General features: G+C 38.8%; 2 protein-coding genes across 2 annotated transcripts; both read left to right on the forward strand.

Annotated features, from left to right (window-relative positions):
- Window positions 1–10807: 10807 nt before the first annotated feature.
- On the forward strand, window positions 10808–11749 carry OR51I1 (olfactory receptor family 51 subfamily I member 1). The gene has a single exon (NM_001389880.1). The coding sequence runs from the start codon at window positions 10808–10810 to the stop codon at window positions 11747–11749; it is 942 nt and encodes a 313-aa protein (NP_001376809.1).
- Window positions 11750–19424: 7675 nt separating this feature from the next.
- Window positions 19425–20445, forward strand: OR51K1 (olfactory receptor family 51 subfamily K member 1). Its single transcript, XM_002693217.6, is given in 2 exon segments — window positions 19425–19577; window positions 19580–20445. Coding segments are annotated over 2 exon segments (948 nt in total). The 5' UTR covers window positions 19425–19495.
- The last annotated feature ends 4999 nt before the right edge of the window (window positions 20446–25444 follow it).

The following is a 25444-nucleotide window of genomic DNA, read 5'->3' on the forward strand; positions in this document are numbered from 1 at the left end:
AACACAATAATAGTAGGAGACTTTAACACCCGACTCACAACAATGGACAGATCATCAAAACAGAAAATTAAGAAGGAAACACAAGTCTTAAATGGTACATTAGATGAAATGGATCTCATTGATATCTTCAGGACGTTCTATGCAAATGCACAATACACCTTCTCAAGTACACATGGAACATTCTCCAAGATAGACCACATCTTGGCTCACAAATCAAACTTTGGTAAATTCAATAAAATTGAAATCATATCAAGCATCTTCTCTGACCACAATGCTATGAGACTAGATATCAATTAAAAGAAAAAAAAGCTGTAAGAAACACAACCACATGGAGATAAAACAACATGTTTCTAAATAACTGACAGGTTACTGAAGAAATCAAAATGAAAATAAAAAATTTCTAGAAACAAATGATAATGAAAACTCAAAACCTATGGGATGCAGCAAAAGCATTTCTAAGAGGGAAGTTTATAGCAATACAATCCTACATCAAGAAACAAGAAAAACATCGAATAGAGAGCCTAACTTTACACCTAAAACAACTGGAAAAAGAAGAAGAAAAACTCCCCAAAATTATTAGAAGGAAAGAAATCATAAAGATCCAAGCAGAAATAAATGAAAAAGATATGAAAGAAACAATAATAAAGATTAATAAAAGCTGGTTCTTTGAGAAGATAAACAAAATCAACCAACCTTTAGCCAGACTCATCAAGAAAAAAAGAAGAATCAAATCAGCAAAATTAGAAATAAAAAAGAGGTTACAACAGACAATGCAGAAATACAAAGTATTATAAGAGATTATTATCAAGAGCTATATGGTAATAAAATAGATAACCTGGAAGAAATGGACAGATTCTTAGAAAAGTTCAATCTTCTAAGACTGAACCAGGAAGAAATAGAAATTATAAAGAATCCAATTACAAGCATTGAAATTGAAGCTGTGATCAAAAATCTCCCAGAAAAGAAAAGCCCAGGATCATACGGCTTCACAGGAGAATTCTATCAAACATTTAGAGAAGAGCTAATAATGCCTATCCTTCTAAAACTCAAAGAACTGAGTGGAAGAAACACTTCCAAACTAATTCTACAAGGATATCATCACCCTGATACCAAAACCAGACAAAGACTGCACAAAAAAAGAAAACTACAAGCCAATATTACTGATAAACATAGATGAAAAAATCTTGAACAAAATTTTAGCAAACAGAATTCAGCAACACATCAAAAAGCTCATACACCATGATCAAGTTGGGTTTATTTGAGCGATGTAAGGATTCTTCAATACACGCAAATCAATCAATGTGGTACACCATATTAACAAATTGAAAGATAAATGTCATATGATAATCTCAATAGATATAGAAAAAGCCTTTGACAAAATTCAGCACCCATTTAAGATTAAAACTATTCAAAAAATGGGCATACAAGGAAGCTACCTAAACATAGTAAAGGCCATGTATGATAAGCCTATCAGATCAGATCAGATCAGATCAGTCGCTCAGTCGTGTCCGACTCTTTGTGACCCCATGAATCGCAGCACACCAAGCCTCCCTGTCCATCACCAACTCCCAGAATTCACTGAGACTCACCTCCATCGAGTCAGCGATGCCATCCAGCCATCTCATCCTCTGTCGTCCCCTTCTCCTCCTGCCCCCAATCCCTCCCAGCATCAGAGTCTTTTCCATTGAGTCGACTCTTCCCATGAGGTGGCCAAAGTACTGGAGTTTCAGCTTCAGCATCATTCCTTCCAAAGAAATCCCAGGGCTGATCTCCTTCAGAATGGACTGGTTGGATCTCCTTGCAGTCCAAGGGACTCTCAAGAGTCTCCTTCAACACCACAGTTCAAAAGCATCAATTCTTCGGCACTCAGCCTTCTTCACAGTCCAACTCTCACATCCATACATGACCACTGGAAAAACCATAGCCTTGACTAGACGAACCTTTGTTGGCCAAGTAATGCCTCTGCTTTTGAATATGCTATCTAGGTTGGTCATAAATTTCCTTCCAAGGAGTAAGCGTCTTTTAATTTCATGGCTGCAGTCACCATCTGCAGTGATTTTGGAGCCCAGAAAAATAAAGTCTGACACTGTTTTCACTGTTTCCCCATCTATTTCCCATGAAGTTGTGGGACCAGATGCCATGATCTTCATTTTCTGAGTGTTGATTTAAGCCAACTTTTTCACTCTCCACTTTCACTTTCATCAAGAGGCTTCTGAGTTCCTCTTCAATTTCTGCCATAAGGGTAGTGTCATCTGCATATCTGAGGTTATTGATGTTTCTCCCAGCACTCTTGATTCCAGCTTGTGTTTCTTCCAGTCCAGCATTTCTCATGATGAAATCTGCATAGAAGTTAAATAAGCAGGGTGACAATATAGAGCCTTGAAGAACTCCTTTTCCTATGTGGAACCAGTCTGTTGTTCCATGTCCAGTTCTAACGGTTGCTTCCTGACCTGCATACAAATTTCTCAAGAGGCAGATCAGGTGGTCTGGTATTCCCATCTCTTTCAGAATTTTCCACAGTTTATTGTGATCCACACAGTCAAAGGCTTTGGCATGATCAATAAAGCAGAAATATATGCTTTTCTGGAACTCTTTTGCTTTTTCCATGATCCAGCAGATGTTGGCAATTTGATCTCTGGTTCCTCTGCCTTTTCTAAAACCAGCTTGAATAGCAGGAAGTTCCCGGTTTACATATTGCTGAAGCCTGGCTTGGAGAATTTTGAGCATTACTTTACTAGCGTGTGAGATGAGTGCAACTGTGTGGTAGTTTGAGCATTCTTTGGCAATGCCTTTCTTTGGGATTGGAATGAAAACTGACCTTTTCCAGTCCTGTGGCCACTGCTGAGTTTTCCAAATTTGCTGGCATATTGAGTGCAACACTTTCACAGCATCATCTTTCAGGATTTGGAATAGCTCCACTGGAATTCCATCACCTCCACTAGCTTTGTTCATAGTGATGCTTTCTAAGGCCCACTTGACTTCACATTCCAGGATGTCTGGCTCTAGGTGAGTGATCACACCATCGTGATTATCCGGGTTGTGAAGACCTTTTTTGTACAGTTCTTCTGTGTATTCTTGCCATCTCTTCTTAATATCTTCTGCTTCTGTTAGGTCCATACCATTTCTGTCCTTTATCGAGCCCATCTTTGCATGAAATATTCCTTTGATATCTCTGATTTTCTTGAAGAGATCCCTAATCTTTCCCATTCTGTTGTTTTTCCTCTATTTCTTTGCATTGATCGCTGAAGAAGGCTTTCTTATCTTTTCTTGCTATTCTTTGGAACTCTGCATTCAGATGTTTATGTCTTTCCTTTTCTCCTTTGCTTTTCACTTCTCTTCTTTTCACAGCTATTTGTAAGGCCTCCCCAGACAGCCATTTTGCTTTTTTGCATTTCTTTTTCATGGGAATGGTCTTGATCCCTGTCTCCTGTACAATGTCACGAACCTCATTCCATAGTTCATCAGGCACTCTATCTATCAGATCTAGGCCCTTAAATCTATTTCTCACTTCCACTGTATAATTATAAGGGATTTGATTTAGGTCATACCTGAATGGTCTAGTGGTTTTCCCTACTTTCTTCAATTTAAGTCTGAATTTGGCAATAAGGAGTTCATGGTCTGAGCCACAGTCAGCTCCTGGTCTTGTTTTTGCTGACTGTATAAAGCTTCTCCATCTTTGGCTGCAAAGAATATAATCAATCTGATTTCAGTGTTGACCATCTGGTGATGTCCATGTATAGAGTCTTCTCTTGTGTTGTTGGAAGAGGGTGTTTGTTATGACCAGTGCATTTTCTTGGCAAAACTCTGTTAGTCTTTGCCCTGCTTCATTCCATATTCCAAGGCCAAATGTGCCTGTTACTCCAGGTGTTTCTTGACTTTCTACTTTTGCATTCCAGTCCCCTATAATGAAAAGGACATCTTTTTTGGGTGTTAGTTCTAAAAGGTCTTGTAGGTCATCATAGAACCATTCAACTTCAGCTTCTTCAGCATTACTGGGTATAGACTTGGATTACTGTGATATTGAATGGTTTGCCTTGGAAATGAACAGAGATCATTCTGTCATTTTTGAGATTGCATCCAAGTACTGCATTTCAGACTCTTTTGTTGACCATGATGGCCACTCCATTTCTTCTGAGGGATTCCTGCCCACAGTAGTAGATATAATGGTCATCTGAGTTAAACAAGCCTATAGCAAACATTATTCTAAATGGTGAACAACTGAAAGCATTCCCCCTAAGATCAGAAACAATACAAGGGTGTCCACTTTTGCCACTATTATTCAACATACTTCTGGAAGACCTAATTACCACAATCAGAGAAGAAAAGGAAATAAAAGGAATCCAGATCAGAAAAGAAGAAGTACATCCCTCACAGTTTGGAGATGACATGATACTGTACATAGAAAACCCTAAAAATAGTATCAGAAAATTATTAGAGCTAATCAGAGAATTTTGCAAAGTTTCAGGATACAAAATCAATACACAGGAATCACTTGCATTTCTATATATTAACAATGAAAAATCAGAAAGAGAAATTAAGGAATCAATCCCATTCACCATTACAACAAAAAGAAATATCTAGGAATAAACTTATCTAAGGAGAAAAAGAAAACTGTATACAGAAAATTATAAGACACTAATGAAAGAAATCAAAGACAATATAAATAGATGGAGAGACATTCCGTGTTCCTGGGTATGAAGAATCAATTTTGTGAAAATGATTATACTACCAAACACAATCTACGGATTCAATGTGATCCCTATCAAATAACCAATGGCATTTTTTCCACAAAACTAGAACAAAAATTTTCACAATTCATATGGAAACACAAAAGACCTAGAATAGCCAAAGCAGTCTCGAGAAATAATATTGGAGCTGGAGGAATCAACCTTCCTGACTTCAGATTATACTACAAAGCTAGAGTCATCAAAACCATATGGTACTGGCACAAAAACAGAAATGTAGACCAATGAAAGAAAATAGAAAGCCCAGAAATAAACCCATGCATCTATGGGTACTTTATTTCTGCTTTTTAATATGCTGTCTAGGTTGGTCATAGCTTTCCTTCCAAGGAGCAAGCGTCTTTTAATTTCATGGCTGCAGTCACCATCTGCAGTGATTTTGGAGCCCAAGAAAATAAAGTCTGTCACTGTTTCCATCGTTTACCCATGTATTTGCCATGAAGTGATGATACTGGATTTCATGATTTGCTGATATTAGAGTCTGGGATATCCTTCAAGTAATAAGTGGAGCCCTGTGATATGGAGAAGAATCACAGAGAGTGAGAGGTGAATCCTTGGTATAGCACAGAGGCAGAATTCATCCACTCACCTCAGTCTTGTTATATCACTAGAACTGTAAAATACATGATCTCCTATGGACTTTTACCTTCATAGTGAGAACGATGTAAGGTATCAAGTCACTGTAGTCTGAAAAATCACAGTTGGACTTGGTTTTTAGAAATAGAGTTTCTATCGTATATAATAATCTTTTCTCTCAAAGCCAGATAGCCAGATTATCTTGGAGTTATTTCAAAATTGGCATACATTCAAAACATAACCTATAACCTGACTCAAGTAGAATCGATGATTCTTTATTCATAACGTTGTTCATTTCTGCCATAAAAGCAGCAATCATAGTGTTATAGCTGTTCCTGTGTGGTTCTGTAGCCTTGATTGCAGAGAAAGCAGTTTAGCGGAAGAACCAGATATCCCTACGATGGAGCACAGGTATGACCCAGAGTATTGATTTGTTCACCATAAATGGCTAACCTTGGGATAAAACGAGCTGCAGTTGAGAAATTTGATTCTTGTCTTTAATCATATGAAAAGGTATCAGTTATGTTAAATACATAAAATTGATCTCATAGTTATATAGAAGATGTTCAGGGTTGGTTTAAAATAGGTCTTGAGATCATTTATATCAGATTGAATTTTCCTTGCAGTTGAATGGGGTTTGTGCTTGCTGAAGAATGGTCTATGTCCAGCAAAATCTTGTGTGTGTGTGTGTGTGCACAGATGTGGGATCAGTGACTATTGCATTGGAGAATTGTAGGAACATATTTGTTTCTATCTGTTTGTATATATATGGACCTAAAACAGACAATGTAAATGTTAGTAAATAAATGGCTGAATGTGCCTAAGGGTGTATCTGTGGGGAGGAAGGGTCTCAGAATGTCTATGATGCATCTTTGTATGCATAAGTAAGTGTGCATTCCTTGGCCAAGGAAGGATTAACATAGTAAAGGATAACATAGTAACGGATATAGATAGAGACATTAGTGCTGTTGAGGCTGAGAAGCTTCTCCTGGGAGCAGTCCTCCTATGGCCAATCCATTACTCACTGACACCACCCTCCCCATTATTTTCACTCTCCCTCCTCCCATCACAAACAAACAAGCTTAGTGGTTTGATATATTTATGAGTCACAGAAGACTGGGCTGATGCTGCTCAGCCTGTGGGATCCACAGACCACTGCCTCCAGTTACAGGGAAGAGTTGTCTGCTATCCAGTGAGTGCCACCTCCTTCAGATTGCTCATCAGGGCTCCTTATCGAGAACTTATGCCAAACTTTAACACTCTTACTGTGACTCCAGGCAGACTCAGACCCTCATACTCTCTAGACATTAGATAACTAGCTTCTCTTCCAAAGCCCATGATTATAAACCCTGATGCCCGGTTGCCATCTGAATGAAAATCCTAGTACCAAACCACACGTTTAGATTAAGGGACTGATTCATCAAATCTAGATTTTGTGTTGATGGTATCCATATTTTTTCCCCTACAATTTGAATTATTGTGTCCTATACCTAACTCTTGGGTGTGCAGCTGGTGAAAATCAAGAACCAAATGAACTGAAGTCATTGAACAATGAAGTCAATTTTAGCTGGATTTTCATAATTAAGTATACCATGGGAACATAATTGATTAGGATATTACTGTGAGTCTGTTAATGCACTTATAGCACTGTGTGTGTGCACATGTGTACTTATGTGTATACCTTCAGGTGGGTATAAACATGGGAGGATATCTGCAACATACCATGTAATACCATTGAGGTATTATTAAATTTTGTGATTGTGCTAGTGTTATTTGAGCAAGGGACTACGCAATAGTTTCTATCTGTGTGGTGTGAGGTAGTGCTTATGACTACCTGGGGGTATACATGTGCACAGGAGTGTATTCATTGGTACCTTTATGTGACTGTGTATAAGTATACATGCTCATATACATGCTGTGCAAAAGAAGTACATTGCTTATACCTGTTTATTTTTTTTTTTACATTTATGCCTAGATTAGTTATATTTAGCAAGACTTAACTGACACCTCTTTGGTCAAAGCAAAGAAAAATTTGTTGCTGGGTGGTGACAAATCATGTTTTCCTTGGGGGAGACATTTTCAAAGTTACCTTCCATAGTGAGGAAAATCTTAAACATTGTGAAATATGCCCTTCTGGACTACATAAATTTGCACACCAGGGATTAAGGACAGTGGGGTAAACCTGTCTTATGAAGAATCCTGCATGTTTGTTGATCCTCTAAGAGTTTTTCCATTTCCCCAAGATCTAGAAATAATCTTGGAATGAAGATGATAAAAAAGTAGATACAAGAGAGGTTGTATCTAAGATGATTTTTTAGAGACATCAACTTTTAAACCTAGGTGAGGAGGAAGAGAAAAGTTTACAGGAGAAGTAAGAAAAAGAAATCCTATTTATTAAAGGTTTCCTGGCAACCCACTCCAGTATTCTTGCCTGGAGAATCCCATGGACGGAGGAGCCTTGTGGGTTACAGTCCATGGGGTTGCAAAGAGTCGGACACGACTGAGCGACTTCACTTTCACTTTGAATTCTCAGTTGAAAAGGAGGGAAACCAAATGAATATAATTCCGTCTTATGGTCCATGTACTTTCATGATTATTACTAATATCAGGGCATCTCCATCCTCTAGTCACCATCTACTTTTACTGATTTTACTAAGAGGGATAGGAAGATGATGGAAACAAGAAAAGTCAAAGAAATATGGGACTTAACCATTTCTAAATTTCAAAGCAGTTTTATCTTATTTTTTAATTTTAAATATAGATTTTCTAGCTTTATTGAACTATTACTGACATATTACATATGTAAACTTAACACAATGTGAGGATTTGGTAAGCAAATGTATTGCAAAATGATCACCATAATGAAATTAGTTAGCACCTCTATTTCCTTACATAATTATCAGTTTTTTTAATGTGGTGATAATATTTAAGATCTACTTTTTTAAAGGCTTTAGTATGTATATTTGTAGTAATGGTTTTGTCACTAAGTCATGTCTGACTCTTGTGACTCCATGGACTGTAGCCCACCAGGCTCCTCTGTCCATGGGATTTCCCAGTCAAGAATACTGAAGTGGGGGATCTTCCAGACCCAGGGATCAAACTCCTGTCTCTTGCATTGTAGAAGTATCCTTTTATGCCTGAGCTACAAGGGAATCCTAAGTATGCCTATTACAGAATTATTAATTATAGTCAACATGCATTTTATAGCTGGAAGTCTGTACCTTTTTATCAGCATCACCCATCTTTCCTCCAACACTGCCACAGACCTCTGGAAACCACTGTTCTACTCTTTACAGAGTGAACCTTTAATTTTGAGCTATCTGTTCCAGAGAAATATAGTTACAGAGATATTTTGGATAAAAACTGGAAAGAAGTCCTTTATGACATGGTTTCTTAATTTTTACTGTTCTGACTATTGATTTCTTTTCCAGGAGTTAGGCTGGAAAAGGACAAAGACAGAGAAAGAGGAATCAATAAAGAAGGTAGAGATGAAAATGCCAAGGAAGGAGGAAAATTAGGGAGATGCTTCTGAAGTAAGAAGGCAGTTCTAAAAGGATGAGTTACCAACAATGTTAACTCTCATAGGAAAGTCAAATAGATTAAGAAAGAGAATGTTTTCATTAGATTTGGTGACACAAACGTGGAGCGTTCTGAGCCCTACCCGTCATGAGTCTGGGGCTTGGTGTCCCCCCCGACACTGTTCCTTCTTTTTGTAGAGCTATATTTTAGCCGTCAGCCAAAATGGAACCAGTGGAGGCATAGCCGCAGTCTTGTTAGTTAACAAGTTGGTTCAGTGAGTAAAATCAAATAGCTCAACTGAAAATCCAGTCAAATCATTGTAGACCATAACAGAAGACCCTCAAGTGCCTAATAACATAAAGGAACAAGAAAGTAAAAAGCACTGAATTTGATAAAAAGTGAAATAATTTCTATAAATGTCACATTAAATGAATAAAATTAAGGAAAATTCAGAACAATCTTTTTAAAAAAACTTTAATAATATATTTTTGTTTCCTTCTAACATTTTTCTGCATACATGTATTTATTGAGTAATTGCAATTGAAATATTTTATATATATACCATTTTTTCCAAATAAAATGCTAATGTGTTATATTTTAAAGAAAAAAAAAAAAAAGATTTGGTGACAAAGAGGTCACTAATGACCATACAGAAATTAGTTTCAATTGGGAAAGTGCAGTGTGGAAGCCACAATACAGTAAATCAAGCCCTGATAAGGCAGTCATTAAGATCAAATCCTTGAATCTGGGGATCTCAGATGGATTGGAAAAACAGACATACAAACAAGCTCCCCTTCCTTGGCATCTAGAGAGACAGGGTCTCAAGAAGTTTGACTATGAATTGAGAAAGAATAACAGCATGGAAGCTAGAGAAGGAAAGTTATGTTTCTATGACGGGATAATCTTGTATGTGCTTATTGGTTGATGGGAAAGAGATAAAAAGTGAGAGGTTGAAGATACAGTACAACAGACTAATGGAAGAGGTCTCTGAGTGACATGGCAAGAAACACAATCCTAAAGGTGGAGGGCCTGGGCTTGGGAAAGAGACATCTTTTTCTCAGAAAACAAGGGCTAGCTGAGAGCAAGTTAAAGTTTTTGGTAGTGGTAAATAATCTCACTCTGTCTCCTCTTTCTTCCCCAATAAAGCACTTGCTTCTTTGACTTTATCCAGCTGCACACCCAATTTGATTATAGAATTTATCAGTGGTTACGGTGTATTGTGTGAATGTGAAAGAGAGGCAAAGAGAAGATAAAGATACCAGTCCTAGAGGGAGGGTAGGTCAGGAAAGCAGTGAGGAAGGAAGAGCTAATAGATAAAGAGAAGAAGGTGAAAGAATGGTTAAAACTTTGAAAGCAAGATCATGGGGTGAGAAGGTAAGATTATTGGTAGGTGGAAGGCTATGGTCAGAAGCTAAAAAAAAAAAAAAAATAGAATTTAAGACTTCAAAGTGACAAGGAGGTTGACGTAAAGTCTGAGTAAAGTTATCAAAGCTGTAATTTTCTAGCTGTAGAAGTTTCATCTTTGCCACCTACAAAAGGTTTCCCAGAGACAAGGACAGTGTTTCCTTTTCCCTGTACATCTTAATTTCTAATTTTTTCTCAAAATTTCCAGAATATGTTTTCTAGGGTGAGATGGTGAAGTGAAGGAATACTGGAGTTTTAAGTGAGAATTAGGAAACTTTCTCATATAACCTCCCGTCATGTCACCTTGCTTTTGCTCACTTGTTCATCATACCTTCATGGAGTTTATAACATGGTCGTGAGAGGGAACTGGGCTCTGGTGAGTCAGAGTAGAACTCAGTTGTTATCCTCAAACAGCTCATAGTCTAATGGAAGAAGTAGGACCAGAAGCCAACACTTTCAATTTCTGACCTTTTGTGTTGGAGACAGGATGTCTGAAAAAGAGTAAAGAACATTCCCACACACCCTCTTGGGCATATACCCCATCTGTGTTCTTACATCTGCCTGCCATGTTAGGCCTCAATGGCACCCCCTTCCAGCCAGCCACACTCCAGCTAACAGGCATCCCTGGGATGCAGACAGGTCAAGCCTGGGTTGCTCTGGTTTTCTGCATCCTCTACCTGATTTCCATCATAGGCAACCTCACCATCCTTGCTTTGGTGACTCGAGAGCCTACTCTCCACCAGCCCATGTACTACTTCCTGTCTATGCTCTCTCTCAATGATCTGGGAGTGTCCTTCTCTACACTTCCCACCGTGCTTGCTACCTTCTGCTTCAACTATCGTCATGTTGACTTTGATGCCTGCTTGGTTCAGATGTTCTTCATTCATACTTTTTCTTTCATGGAATCAGGCATACTGCTGGCCATGAGCTTTGATCGTTTTGTGGCTATTTGTGACCCACTACGCTATGCAACTGTGCTCACCAACAACCGCATCTTGGCTATGGGCCTAGGCATCGTTGCCAAAAGTTTCACCACTCTCTTCCCTTTCCCCTTTCTGCTGAAACGACTGCCCTTCTGCAAAGGCAATGTTTTACATCACTCGTACTGCCTCCATCCAGATCTCATGAAAGTGGCATGTGGAGATATCCATGTTAATAACATCTATGGGCTCTTTGTGGTTATTTTTACCTATGGCATAGACTCAACTTTTATCCTGCTTTCTTATACATTGATCCTGAGAGCCGTGCTGGCAATTGCATCCCGGGAGCAGCGGTTCAAAGCTCTCAACACCTGCATGTCCCACATCTGTGCAGTACTGGCTTTTTATGTGCCTATAATCGCTGTCTCCATGATCCACCGCTTCTGGAAAAGTGCCCCACTTGTTCATGTCATGATGTCAAATGTCTACCTGTTTATACCCCCCATGCTCAACCCCATCATCTACAGTGTGAAGACAAAGGAGATACGCAGAGGGATCCGTCAAGTCTTCTGTAAGTCTTGGGGCTGAAGAATGCTGCAGACCCTGTGAGAACCATTTTGGAGGAAGGACTGGGACTTTTTCTGACTTTAGGAATGTTAAAACAAGGAAAAGAACCAGGATCTTGATAGCTGTGAATATGGAACTAATAAAAGAACATTGGACTCAAGAAAATGACACATTGTATTGAACACTTACTCTATGAAAAACTTTGTGCTAGTTGCTAGCAATGTTATAATGATGAATAAGACATATTCTTAACAGATAGATGTATCAAGGGAAAAACATAAAAATAAAGATGCCCTGAAATATATTTGACATATGTGAAAATATTGGAAGCTCCACAGTGCAATTATCCTTGAACACAATTCTACTACCAAGAATGAGGAAATGATACACTGAAGACAAAATTCAGTGGAAGTCTGGGACTTCGTTGGGAGGAAAAGGGCACTTTCCATGTGGCACTAGTAATAAAGAACCTGCCCACCAATGAAGGAGATGTGGGTTCTATCTCTAGGTTAGGAAGATCTCCTGGAGGAGGGCATGACAATCCACTCCAGTATTCTTGTCTGGAGAACCCCATGGACAGAGAAGCCTGGTGGGCTACAGTCCATAGGGTCACACATATTTGAACACGACAAAAACAACTTAGCACACATGGGGGAGAAAGGGCCCATTGGTTTGTGGGAATAAATATTTTTTTCTATGTTTGTGAGGTAGACTATGAAGGAAGAGAAGGGATATGGTAGTTGGTCAGGGTGGCAGAAAGACAGGAAAGTATTGATCTTTGCATAACAAACTACTTGAGAAAAAAAGATTTAGGCAAGCATATTTAAACCTTTACTACTCCAAGTGTGGTCCAGTGAACAACAGAATTGTTATATCTGGTTGTTTGTTAATGAAACAGAATCTTAGACCCTGAACAAGACCTACTGAATTCAAATTGCTTTTAATAAGACCTTGGGGTGATTAAATGTTGAGAGGCATAGTGTTTCTCTTTTTTAACCCCTCTAAGGTTATGGGTATCTAATGTGCAACAAAAATAACAAAGATCATGAATAATAAGAGTCTGAAAAACTAGTTCTCAAGGTGTGATTCCCAGACTAGTGTCGTCAGCATTGTTTTGGAAATTGTTAGGCATACAAATTCTCAGGCCTTTCCTCAGATATCCTGATCAGAAACTCTTAGGTGGTGAGGTCCAGTAATATGTATTTTTAATAAGTCCTCCAAGCAAATCTGATATATATTACAGGTTGAAAACCTTTAAACTAGAATATTGGCTTAGACTATTTGGGAAAATTGCAAACAGCTTTGTTTAGACAAAGGGGAGGTTTCACACTAAGAAGCTCTGGAAACAAGATCGATCCTGAGAGACTGCTTAAGATTGTGTGTGTGCACTCAGTCGAACCGGATTCTTTGTGACCCCATGGGCTGTAGCCTCTCCAGACAAGAATAATGAAGTGTGAACCATTTCCTGCTCCAAGGATCTTCCAGACCCAGGGATCAAGCCTGGGTCTCTTGCATCTCCTGCATCAGCAGGTGGATTCTTTATCAACGCGCCACCTGGGAAGCCTAAGCTTGCAGGAGATTTTTAAAGCTGGAAGAAATTGAGTGCCTGACAACTAGGTGTAAGGTGTTGGTGGTAAAGGGATATACTGACTTATAGCCTCTTATCTCCACAAGGTGGTGCACATGGAACACAGAAATGACTTAAATGGGATGAACAATCTCCAGCCTCTTCACTAGCACTCAGGCTCCTGCCTCATCACTAGATTCCTGTCTTTTCTTGCAATTTCCACCTGCTAAGATCTCAACTAACCTGAAATCCTAAATTCAGGTAAAATCCAACTAGAAGGCTACCCTCTAAGTAAATACAATATAGAGGGGAAAATAATCAGATGGGTGTTACACTGAGATACAGAATCTTGCAAGAGTTCTTGGGGTGAGTGTTCCATGCATACAAGTCTCCTGATCAAGACCTCTTCTGAGACTTTTTTATTTTCTACAAACTCTATTAACTTCCTTCTAAAGTGTATATTCTTTTTCTAAAATGAGAAATTCTTAATGTGATTGTATTTTTCTGCACCAAACATGTACCTGCATTGTGCCTATCTTTTCTTTGCTCCATTGAAAACATTTTTGATTTAAACACCACAAGACAAATTTATTTCCCTATTTAAGCTCTGTGGGGCAAAATGCTTCATGCTGCTGCTGCTGCTGCTGCTAAGTCTCTTCAGTCATGTCCGACTCTGTGCGACCCCATAGATGGCAGCCCACCAGGCTCCCTGTCCCTGCTTCATAATTTTTCCATAAATGAAAGATAGTCACTTAGTCAAGTCCAACTCTATGGGACCCCATGGACTGTAGCCCACCAAGCTTCTCTGTCCATGGGATTCTAAAGGCAAGAATACTGGAGTGGATTGCTATGCCCTCCTGCAGGGGATCTTCCCAACCCAGGGATCAAACCTGTGTTTCCTGCGTTGCAGGCAGACTCTTTACCATCTGAGCCACCAGGGAAGCCCTAACTTATAATGATCCCTTTTGTTGGGATTTGCACAAACATTATGTTTGGCATTATCACTCTTGGAATGAACAAATACTATTTTCCCTGACTTCTTTTCTCATAAAATAGTGACAGATACTAAGTCTTGAAAGAAGACTTTTCAAAAGTTGAAAAAGAGATAATGAAATGATAGTGAAACCTAAAATCTTACACCTAGCACAGTGTTTGATATACCCAATGTACGTGAATTAAATCAATAACCAAATGACTAGTTAAATAAATGAAAGACTGTATCAAAGATGATGCTTATTTCCAATTATGCTGCCTCTAATGACATAGTTAAGAGACATTTCCCTCTGGGTCTTCTCAAAGCCTAGATTCTCCTCACGAGGAACTTATTATGCTCAACCTGAGGCACCATTGTAGGTCTCTCTATTCTCCATAATTCTATGACCTTATTCATAAGACTGTTTTATACATTCTCTTTAATTATATCTTCTCATTCCTAACCCATTAACTTTTACCTAGTGGATTCTACAGTGATGGAAAGCAGAAAGAGTTTTCAAACTGCTTATCTAAGATACATCAAAGTTCCACATGGAGAAGGAAAAATTTCTTCTATGTCCATATTTTGTTTCCATCCCTTAACCATCCCATGACTTGATAGAAAAAATAGAGAGATCTCCAACCATTCCTTCCCTCAGTACATCTTTACTCTGTCTGAAACTGAAACAAGGAGGAGGTAAAATGAAATACTTAATGGGAAGATCAGTTATTTGGAAAAATGAACTATTTGGAGTATCTGAAATTAGAACCTTTAGCAGAACTTCTAATGAGTATAATTACCACATGTAGTACAATCACATTTTTGAAGATCACTTTCTTGTTTTTATTTGAATCGCTTATAGACAGGATCTATTTTTTTTTTTTTTTTTACAGATCAGGTACCAGTTTGAAGGAATACTAGTTTCATGAAATTATGGAGCTAGTAGATAGCACAGTTAGAGCTCAAACTCACATCTGTGTGACTTTGTACTCAGTAGTCTTTCAGTGGGGATGTCTCTCCTGGAGGAGATCTCAGTCTTGTAGAACTTGGTAGAGGGTTGGATTGGAGGTGATGAGAGTGGGAATTGAGCAGGAAATACCAGTTATAAATGGATGGAGGTAGCCATGGTCATATGATCTGTTGGTTAAATCTTGGGAATAGCTCTGCACTTCAAGGTCTGTTTTCTTGGCTCTTAGTTCCGGAGTTTACCCATTGGGTCTATGCTTTAAATGGGTGTTCTCAGTCCTGTCCAGTTCTTTGTGGCCTCATGAACTGTAGCTCACTAGGTTCCTCTGTCCATGGAATTTTTCAGGCAAGAATATTGCAGCAGGTTTCTGTTTCCTTCTCCAGGGGATCTTTCTAACCCAGGGATCGAACCCATGTCTCTTATGTCTCCTAAATTGGCAGGCAGGTTCTTTACCACTAGTACCACTTGGGAAGCCCCCAAAGTGAAAGTGTTACATGCTCAGTCCTTGTGGACTCTTTGAGACCTCATGGACTGCAGTCTACCAGGCTCCTCTGTCCATGGAATTCTCCAAGGCAAGCATGCTAGAGTGGATTGCCATTCCCTTCTCCAGGGAGTCTTTCCAACCCAGGGATTGAACCCAAGTCTCGCACATTGCAGGCAGATTCTTTACTCTCTGAGACACCGTGTAGCTTCCCCCAAGGCTCAATGGTAAAGAATCCACCTGCAGTGCAGGAGACATTACTTTGACCCCTTGATTGGGAAGATCACCTGGAGAAGGAAATGGCAACTCCAGTATTCTTGTCTGAAAAATCCCATTACAAAGGAATCTGGGTGCACTACAGTCCAAAGGGTCACAAACAGTCAGACATGCCTGAACACACACACGACAACTGTATACTATTTAGGGCTTCCCTGGTGGTTTAGAGGGTAAAGCTTTAGGTTCTGCCTAAAATGTGGATTTTAAGCCCCAAATTTGGGGATTTTAACTCTTGAGTTCTGTGCTGAGAGTTCTGATTTTGAGACTGGATAATTGGGATAGGAAGAATGCTGCTATGGAGCTTGGAGGAAAATTCTCCTCTTCATCGCAAGGAAGCAGTTGGAATTTTATTTTCTCTTGGAGAGAGGGCAGCGTCTCCAGGGATAGTTTTTTTTTTTTTCCTCCTTCTGTTCCCAAGTGACATTTAATCCTCCTTTTCTTCCCCCTTTACCAACACAGTATCACATTCAGGCAAACTGAGACCCCAGAGGCTTTGGTGCCTAGGAACTCATATTCAGAGACATAAAGTTTACCTGTTTGAGGCTAGTACCTGCTTGAGGTTCATTCTGGAAACACTGTGAGCTCAGGTTCTTTGTCTTTCAAGCCAATTCTCCCTTCATTGAGCTCTGTCAGGTGAGTCTGAAATCTATTTGTATGAGCACAAGAAGTATATTTCGGTCTGTAATTCTCTCTGTGTCCCTGTGTGGTTCCCTCAGCCTCTCTCAAGTCTCTGTGTCTTTGAGTGAATTTCTGCTATGTGTGTGCAAGTGTGTGCTTGTGTATTTGCTATCGTTTGGCTTATGTGTATTTGCTATCATTTGTTTGGCTTATGATGGAAGGGTTTAAAACAAATAAAAATAAAATTCCATTTTGTCGGATTCTTTTGTTGGATCAATTGAGATGATCTTGGTTGCTTTCCTTCATTCTATTAAGATGACATATCAGATTGATTGAATTTTGTCTGTTGACCCATTCTCAAATTCCAGGAATGGATCCCACTTGGTCAAAATGTATAACCCTTTCAATGGAAAAAAATTTTTTAAAAATTCCAAAATCTTAGTTTCATGTATATTTTCTTAAAAAAGGAAAAAACAAAGAGTAATATACCTTCCAGCACCAGGTGTCCTCCAGGACACCGCTTTCAGATAAGGCTACAGAGACGGCTCTATCAGTGAAGGACACATGGCAATCCCGTGACAGGGGCTGAGAGCTTGCCTCTGTTCTGTTCCACACAGAACCGAAGTCATGATATTGTCAGCATCACAGACCAGGAGAGATTTTGACCTCCTGGAACATCAGGCCCAAGGGCAGAAGGAGACTTGAAAGTGCCTTTAATCCCAGTTCAGCAGCTGCTGGAATTCTCCCCCCAGTATTTCCATCAATGGTTACACAATTGTGGCAACTGTTGCTTGAATATGTTCACTGACAAAAACTTATTGTCTCATCTAGTAGCTTTGACTCAGAAAAATCTTCCTCACCTGGATCCTAAATTGTCAACTTCATCTCCATCTGTCACGCACTACCTCTTACACCCATCCCTGTCCATCTCGGCTACAGTCTCTTCCTCTCAGAGAAAAAGCATCGCTGGTTCCTTCAATGCTCTTTATATATGACTTGGTCCCCTCTGTCTCTGTGTGTGTCCCATTGGTTTAACTTTGATCTAGAGAATGGAACCCAAAACTGAATGTACTTCAGTTATGACCCTGAACAATGTGCTCATGCTTTTATTAATTCATGAATTCTTGAGCATGTCTTTGTGCTGGAAACATGAAGCAGCGGGAGGCAAGAAGGAACCAGACACAAGTTTACCTAAGATTCCAAGGGAGAACAGAGGTGTAAAGGCACTTCTCATAAAATAAAAAGTATGTATAAAATATTTTAAAGTCATAGATGAGGCTATTATTTCCACTCAAGTAGTAATAGGAAAAGCTTCAGATAAAATAAAGGTGTTGACTACAGCAGCAACCCACTCCAGTACTTTTGCCTGGAAAATCCCATGGATGGAGGAGCCTGGTAGGCTGCAGTCCATGGGGTTGCTAAGGGTCAGACATGACCGAGCGACTTCACTTTCACTTTTCACTTTCATGCATTGGAGAGGGAAATGGCAACCCATTCCAGTGTTCTTGCCTGGAAAGTCCCATGGACGGAGGAGCCTGGTAGGCTGCAGTCCATGGGGTCGCTAAGAGTTGGACACTACTGAGCGACTTCACTCTCACTTTTCACTTTCATGCATTGGAGAAGGAAATGGCAACCCACTCCAGTATTCTTGCCTGGGGAATCCCAAGGACGGGGGAGCCTGGTGGGCTGCCGTCTATGGGGTCGTGTAGAGTTGGACACGACTGAAACGACTTAGCAGTAGCAGCAGCATTAATGGCAGTGGGAGTTCAAAAACAAGGAAGAGGAAGATCAAGCAAACTCCTAGTCTGCTTAGGAGGCAGGAAAAAGAAATCTGTCTGCCATTCTCTACTTTGCTCTGCCTGTGAAGGTGAAGATGCTCAACTTCCCAATATTTCTACATTCTTCTTCCTTAAGTGGCTGCAATTTCAGAAGGCTGGCAGCTGGGTATGTATAAAATATTTTTTCATTAGGAAGGACCACAGGACTTCCAGTTGAAAGAACTAGATTCTAGTCCCAATTTAGCCACTTAATGCCTTAAGGACAGTCACTTAACATGGTTGTTATGGGACTGAAATGAGGCAGCTTGGTAGAGAAACAGTTGTCCATCTGGTTATCCTTTCTAGCACACAAAGACTGAATTATTTCCCTGAAGCTGTGTGCTCCTGGGTGCTCTTGTTACTCTTTGCCATCACTCATGTTCCTCCATGCCTTGGGTCAGGGCTAGTGTTTATAAGCCTTCGTTTTTACTCTTTGTGACAAATGAGGTCTGTCCATACATACATACCATACGATATCATGTTTACCTTTACAATGTCCATATGTAATAGATGTATTTTATTTTTCTGTTTTAGATATAGAAACACAGAGGCTTCAAAAGGTTAAGCTACCTGTTCAAGGTCACACTGTGTGTAAACTGTAAATTGGGCTCCAAACTGAGGTCTGTGAGAATCCATTTGCAGAGCTCTGAAACACTGAACATAGGAAGCTATTTTTTTTTGTTATTTCTTATATCTAAGTAAGAGAATATTACTATCTTTACAAGTTAAATCATGTATTAACTGACTGAGTATTGATTTTGACCCATTTCTGATTTATTCCAGTGCTTCTCAATTTTTAAATGATGCTATCTTTCATAAGATTGGGTAGTCTCAAATATCTCTTTTAGGCATAAGATTTTAGGGCTCTGGCTGTCAGGGGAATAGCAGGTGGGGATATTTTTACAAGGAATAATGTAGATGACTCCAATTTCCTCCATGTCTTTCCATTTCTCTCTTCTTCACACTTTGATGTAGGCTGCTAAGGCAGAAGGCTTCATGGGTGGGAGTTAACTGATTTTTTTTTTTTTTTCAAGTGGCAGGTAAAGACTGATCACTGCTGTTGATGACATGAAAGCTGAGAGCAATGAAAGTCTTGACCTCGTATCTGTCTTCCTGACTGGTATTCCAGGATTGGAGGCCCAACATGGCTGGTGTCCCTCCCCTTCTTCACCATGTACATTGTAGCTATTGTGGGCAACAGCCTAATCATGGCAGCAGTGCAAGCAGATCCTGCCTTACATGAGCCCATGGACCTATTTCTCTCCATGTTGGCTGCCACTGAGGTGGGTGTCTCTGTGTCCACACTGCCTACTGTCATGGGCATTCTTTGGTTTGATGCCTTCCAGATTGACTTTGATGGCTGCCTTGCCCAGATGTTCTTCATCCACACCTTCTCCTGCATGGAGTCAGGGGTCCTGCTGGCTATGAGTTATGACCGCTTTGTAGCCATCTACAATCCACTGCGCTACACAGCCATCCTCACCCTGCCCCGTATTGTCTCTTTGGGTCTGGTCATTACACTGAAGAGTGTGACACTCATGGCTCCTCTTCCAGTCCTCTTGAGGTTACTGCCCTATTGCCACACTAACATCCTCTCCCACTCTTACTGCCTCCACTCAGATCTGATCCAGCTGCCTTGTGCTGACACTAAGCTCAATAGCATCCTGGGTTTGGCCATTGTCTTGGCCACTTTTGGACTGGACTCACTGCTGATTGTGGTCTCCTATATGCTGATTCTTTACACTGTGCTGGGCATTGCTTCTGGGGAGGGACGGTGGAAGGCCCTCAATACATGTGTGTCACACATCTGTGCGGTACTTGTGTACTATGTGCCTATGATTGGTGTGTCTGTGATGCATCGTACTGCCAAGCATGCCTCACCTCTGGCCCACACACTCATGTCCAGCATCTACCTCTTTGTCCCTCCTGTGCTCAATCCCATCATCTACAGTGTCAAGACCAAACCAATCCAACAGGGAATTGTCACCGTGCTTTCCTGCAAGAGAGAATTACTTTGAGTCATTCCAAGGGGGGAGGGACTTTGAATCAGTCCATAAACTCTGGTGGTGTTTCTTCTGTGGGCAAAGCTCCACACCAGGATTTCTGGGGAAGAATAGGAGTGAGAAATTCCAAACATTGCCTCGGGCTTGAATCTGGATCATAGGAGTTACCTTGACCCCTTGCCATCTCACAAGTTATCAACAGAGGTGTGTCTGTATGTGCCCATGCATATGCCATGTCTGACAGTTATGATCAACTTGAGATCTTGAATGCCCTTTGCCTATTTTTCTCAAGGCTCACACCAAACAGTCTGACAAATAGGAAGTTACTTGTAGAGGCTTGAGACTTAATGATATTTGAATTGAAATATAACAGGTTCTTATTTTGATGGGTCAGACAGATATTAAAAATCTGCTCCCAATAAAAGACCATCCTAGTAACATGACTTTGAGCAAGACAAGTGTACTTTTTGGGTTGTCCCAGATAGTCGTGATTTACACTTATTTTTCTCAGCATCATTATTAATAGCAATCCCTTTTCCTCTCAAAAGTATCCTTGTTTAAACAGTAAATTTATGGTAAAACTACATATAAAACAACTTCCTTCGTGTTATATACGGAATCAGACTCTTCCCCCCAGCTTACTATCCAGTGGTGTCTACTCTCAGACTATTCAGTCTGTTTAGAATAGCGGCTACCAAAATTTTATATGCCAGGAGATTCTGAGGATGAAGAACAGCTGCGTAAATGGCCTCAACTTAGGTATCAAGTAAAATATGAACAACCTTACACACCAGGTTTCAGATCTGAAAAATCCCAACAGAAACACCAACAGAATTCTGTTTTGATAGAGCTTTGGGTCCTGTTTTTCTGGTGTCTGGATATTTACATTCCCTTCTCCTCCTATCCTCACCATGCCCTGAAGCAGGTATGCTTGTATCTTTCCTTCTGCTCCACCTCTTCTCTTTAACTGTCAGCAGAGTTCTAGTTGGTACTTCTTGCTTCTGCCTGTGGTTGTCTATGGTTTCCTGGAAACCTTTGGTGAAATGAGAGAGTACATCTTCACACCTCCTAAATAATAGAGGTCTGTGTATGGTGGATTGATAGGCTTGTTCTGCTTGATCAGTAACTGGCCTCAGATCTCAGCCTCTCAGGCTTCAGGGCTTACAAATGCAAGGGAAATGTTTTTTTTTCACCGTATGCTATTCTTCCTGAGCTCGTTCACGTCATTAGGGTCACCTTTAAACAGTGAACTTTTTGAAATGCTTGGTCTGTTTAAAATAGTGGTTACCAAATTTTTACATTCTCTATGTAAAATAATTAATAGGGAAAAATTAGGTATCCTTTTAGGCATTTTCAGGTTAAAACCTAAAATTTTATCATAGATTTACATAGATGTTGAACGCACATTTTGGATATATTGTAAATATACTGAGGCTTCCCTCGTGACTCAGATGATAAACAATCTGTCTGCATCCCAGAGACTCAGGTTTGATCCCTGGATTGGGAAGATCCCCTGGAGAAGGGAATGGCAACCCTCTCCAGGATTCTTGACTGAAGAATTCCATGAACAGAAGAGCCTGGCAGGCTGCTACAGTCTATGGGTTCACAAAGAGTTGGGCATAACTGAGAGACTAATGCTTCACTTTCATAAATATATCAAGTTAAAAATAAATTGTTATATCACAGTTTAAAATAACAAATGTAAACTAAATGCATATTTTGATAGCAGACATTATGAAGTTAAATATGCATGAAGATATTCTTTAACATTCCATTCACATATTTGTATGTTAGTCCTTTTTCTCCTCAAACTCGAATTTTTATTTTACCTCCACCATAGAGTTTGTAATACATATAATATATTTTTCTCTTTGGAAAAATTTTAGTGGTTTCTCTTTCACAATACTTCCCAATATATATATATATATATTTAAATTTTATGTTTAAAATTTAGTCACACATAGAGTATTGTTCTAAAAATGTATTCTTTATTGAGTCATTTTTCTGATATTAATACATAATTGATCAAAACAACATGAGCATAATACAAATTTTTATATATTAATACTAAAATTTGATTTCAATCCATCTCTTAATGAGCTGCATGATTTTATTTTTCTTGGATCTGGAAAATATTTAGTATTTATTAATAGAATGAGACATAGTTCAATAACAATTCTGTTCCTATTTACTTTTTTCTTTTTCTGTAAATGTGAAAGCTATTAAGTTTGGTAACATAAATGAGAAAATGGCATTGGTACCATTTATCATTGCATAATATCATTTTTAATGCCTTTGGGATTAAATGATAAAAATCATATGATAATCTCATGAAAAATTATCTTAATGATATACTAAATGATATTCCCATTGGATCACTTTTTATTTTTGTTGATGACAGTAAAATTGATACCATTTGTCTTACACTAGAATATGCTACCCCATCATTGGTGTCATTCACTTCCTTAAAATCCATGTCAATATTTCCAGTAGTCCTTTTGATTGGTATCTCAGAAATGTTTACTATTTGGGATATACAATGGAAATATTAAATAGCTTTAAGAACTATGTCTATTCATATTTTTTCCTTTTTGAAAATTAAAAATTATTATTACTATTTAATTTTTGTAAAGTGAGAAAATAAGATTGTAGAAAGGAAAAAAAAATAGTGTAACAGAGGCATAGTCAAACCTCCTACATTCTCAGACAAAGCAATTTCAGTGAAGAAACTATATGGATGTTTAACATCTAAAAATTTATACTTATAAAAATATTTGTGTTCAGGCACTCCCAAAAATATCTTCTAATTTCTCTAGAGGAACAGGTAATCAATTTGAAGGCCACTAGGTTAGATATGCACATGAATTTGGGTGAACTCCGGGAGTTGATGATGGACAGGGAGGCCTGGCGTGCTGATTCATGGGGTCGCAAAGAGTCGGACACGACTGAGCAACTGAACTGAACTGAACTGAACTGAGGTTAGATATCCACCAATGACAGTGTCTATAAATTGTCTAAGAAGGTGAAATTAAGGTGAATTTCTTAGACAGATATTGATCAAATTTCACAGTCAAATATCAGGGGAAATTACTGCTTCTGGAGAGGTACCCAAAGACTTGGGATTGTAAATAATATGTATATCTTTCATTAATAAGTGACTAATCATTTTCTTCATTTATCAAAATATATTTTTGAGTACCTACTATGTATAAAGGGTAGATATGTAATAATATTTTATTTTTGGATGCAGCATAGAAAATAAAATCTAAAAATTTAGCAAAGAAGTTGCAATAATTATTGGGGCAAGCCAGATATTCCCTTATAGGTTTTAGATGTCATCAGCAGATGAATCTACCAGTAAGCTGCAAGTCTAAAGGATGAATGTGCTTCAACACACTTTAGATATGTAATCAAATCTCATTTTTAGTCACATTACTTTCATAGTCACTTCTTTTGTCATAGAAACTATTACTTCAGAGGGCATGATTGACTAGCAGCAACACTCAGAATGATGTTCAGATTATTCTTTTTAATTAATGTATTTTAATTGGAGGATAATTACTTCACAATATTGTGATGGTTTTTGCCATCACATGATTTACATCAGTGCAAATCAGCCGTAGGCATACATGTGTTCCCTCCATCTTGAACACCGCCTCTCCAATTACTTCCCCAACCCATCCCTCCAGGTAGTCACAGAGCACCGGCTTTGGGTGCCCTACATCATTCATCGAACTCGCACTGGTTAGCTATTTACTTATGGTAATGTATATGTTTCAGTGCTATTCTAGCAAATCATCCCACCTTCTCCTTCTCCCACTGAGTCCAAAACTCTGTTCTTTATGTCTGTTGTCTCCTTTGCTGCCCTGCACATAGGATCGTCGGTACCATCTTTCTAGATTTCATATATATGCAGATATTATTTCATTATTTATTATTGATTTTTTTCACAGTTGTTCAGGAATCCAAATCTTAGAAAAATCCAAAGTGATAGTTGTACAATTTTTTTAAAGCATTATTTTATAACATTATCTAGTATATCTTGTTGTGTCTGACTCTCACAATGGGTTGTAACTTTAAATAACAACCTCCAAATGGCAAAAACAGAGATGCTTTGCAGTCTTGGTTACTGAGCTCTTGAAAAATGGCTAATTTGAATTGATATCTGTTGTAATGACATGTGGCCAGACTTTGGAGACTTAACATTAAAAAAAACAAAGAGTGTAAACTATCTTATTTTTAAACATAGGTTACGTGTTTAAATGATTACATTTTAGATATATTGGGTTAAACAATATATAAAAGAAGAGAATATTAGAAAGGGAAAATACATGCTTAAATTGTTTTAAATATAGTGGAATACCTGTCTCCATAATAAAGCTGATCATGTTTCACAACAGTTTGTAGGTGAAAGAAATAAATATTAGAAAAATGTGTATAATGTATTATATACATATAAATGTATATAAAGTTATCTAAACATAAGATATTTTCTCTACCATTCATGTTGGAAATTTCATGAACCTGAACCTATGCGATCCATTAAACAAAGAAATGCTGCTTGCTAATTGAAATGTATTGCTCAAATAAAACCTTCTAATTTTGACCTTTCAGCAGCAATGGTTAAAGTAATTTTAGGCCATTCATTTCAAGATATATGATAGCATCTTAAAAGTGGCTGACCTATTTCCCCAATAACATTTCTCACATAACAATATGTGGAAGTTACAAATACTGATACACACAAATAGCTAATTTCTAAGAAAGAATGTGTACAGTACTGTAGCATAATGAATGTGGTGCCTGCAATAACTTTGTTGTTTTTTAGTTGCTAAATCGTGTTGGACAGACTCTTTTGTGATCCCATGGACTGTAGCCCTCCAGGTTCCTCTGTCCATGGGATTTCTCAGTCAAGATACTGAAGTAGGTTGCCGTTTCCTTCTCTAGGGGAATCTTCTCAAACCAGGGGTAGAACCCACATCTCCTGCATTGGCAGGAGGACTCTTTACTACTG

The sequence above is a fragment of the Bos taurus genome, chromosome 15 (assembly GCF_002263795.3).
Source record: "Bos taurus isolate L1 Dominette 01449 registration number 42190680 breed Hereford chromosome 15, ARS-UCD2.0, whole genome shotgun sequence".
Taxonomy (NCBI): domain Eukaryota; kingdom Metazoa; phylum Chordata; class Mammalia; order Artiodactyla; family Bovidae; genus Bos; species Bos taurus.

Excerpts from the sequence above, each read along its gene's own strand:
- OR51I1 (NM_001389880.1), top strand. The coding sequence starts at position 10,808 with ATGTTAGGCCTCAATGGCACCCCCTTCCAGCCAGCCACACTCCAGCTA.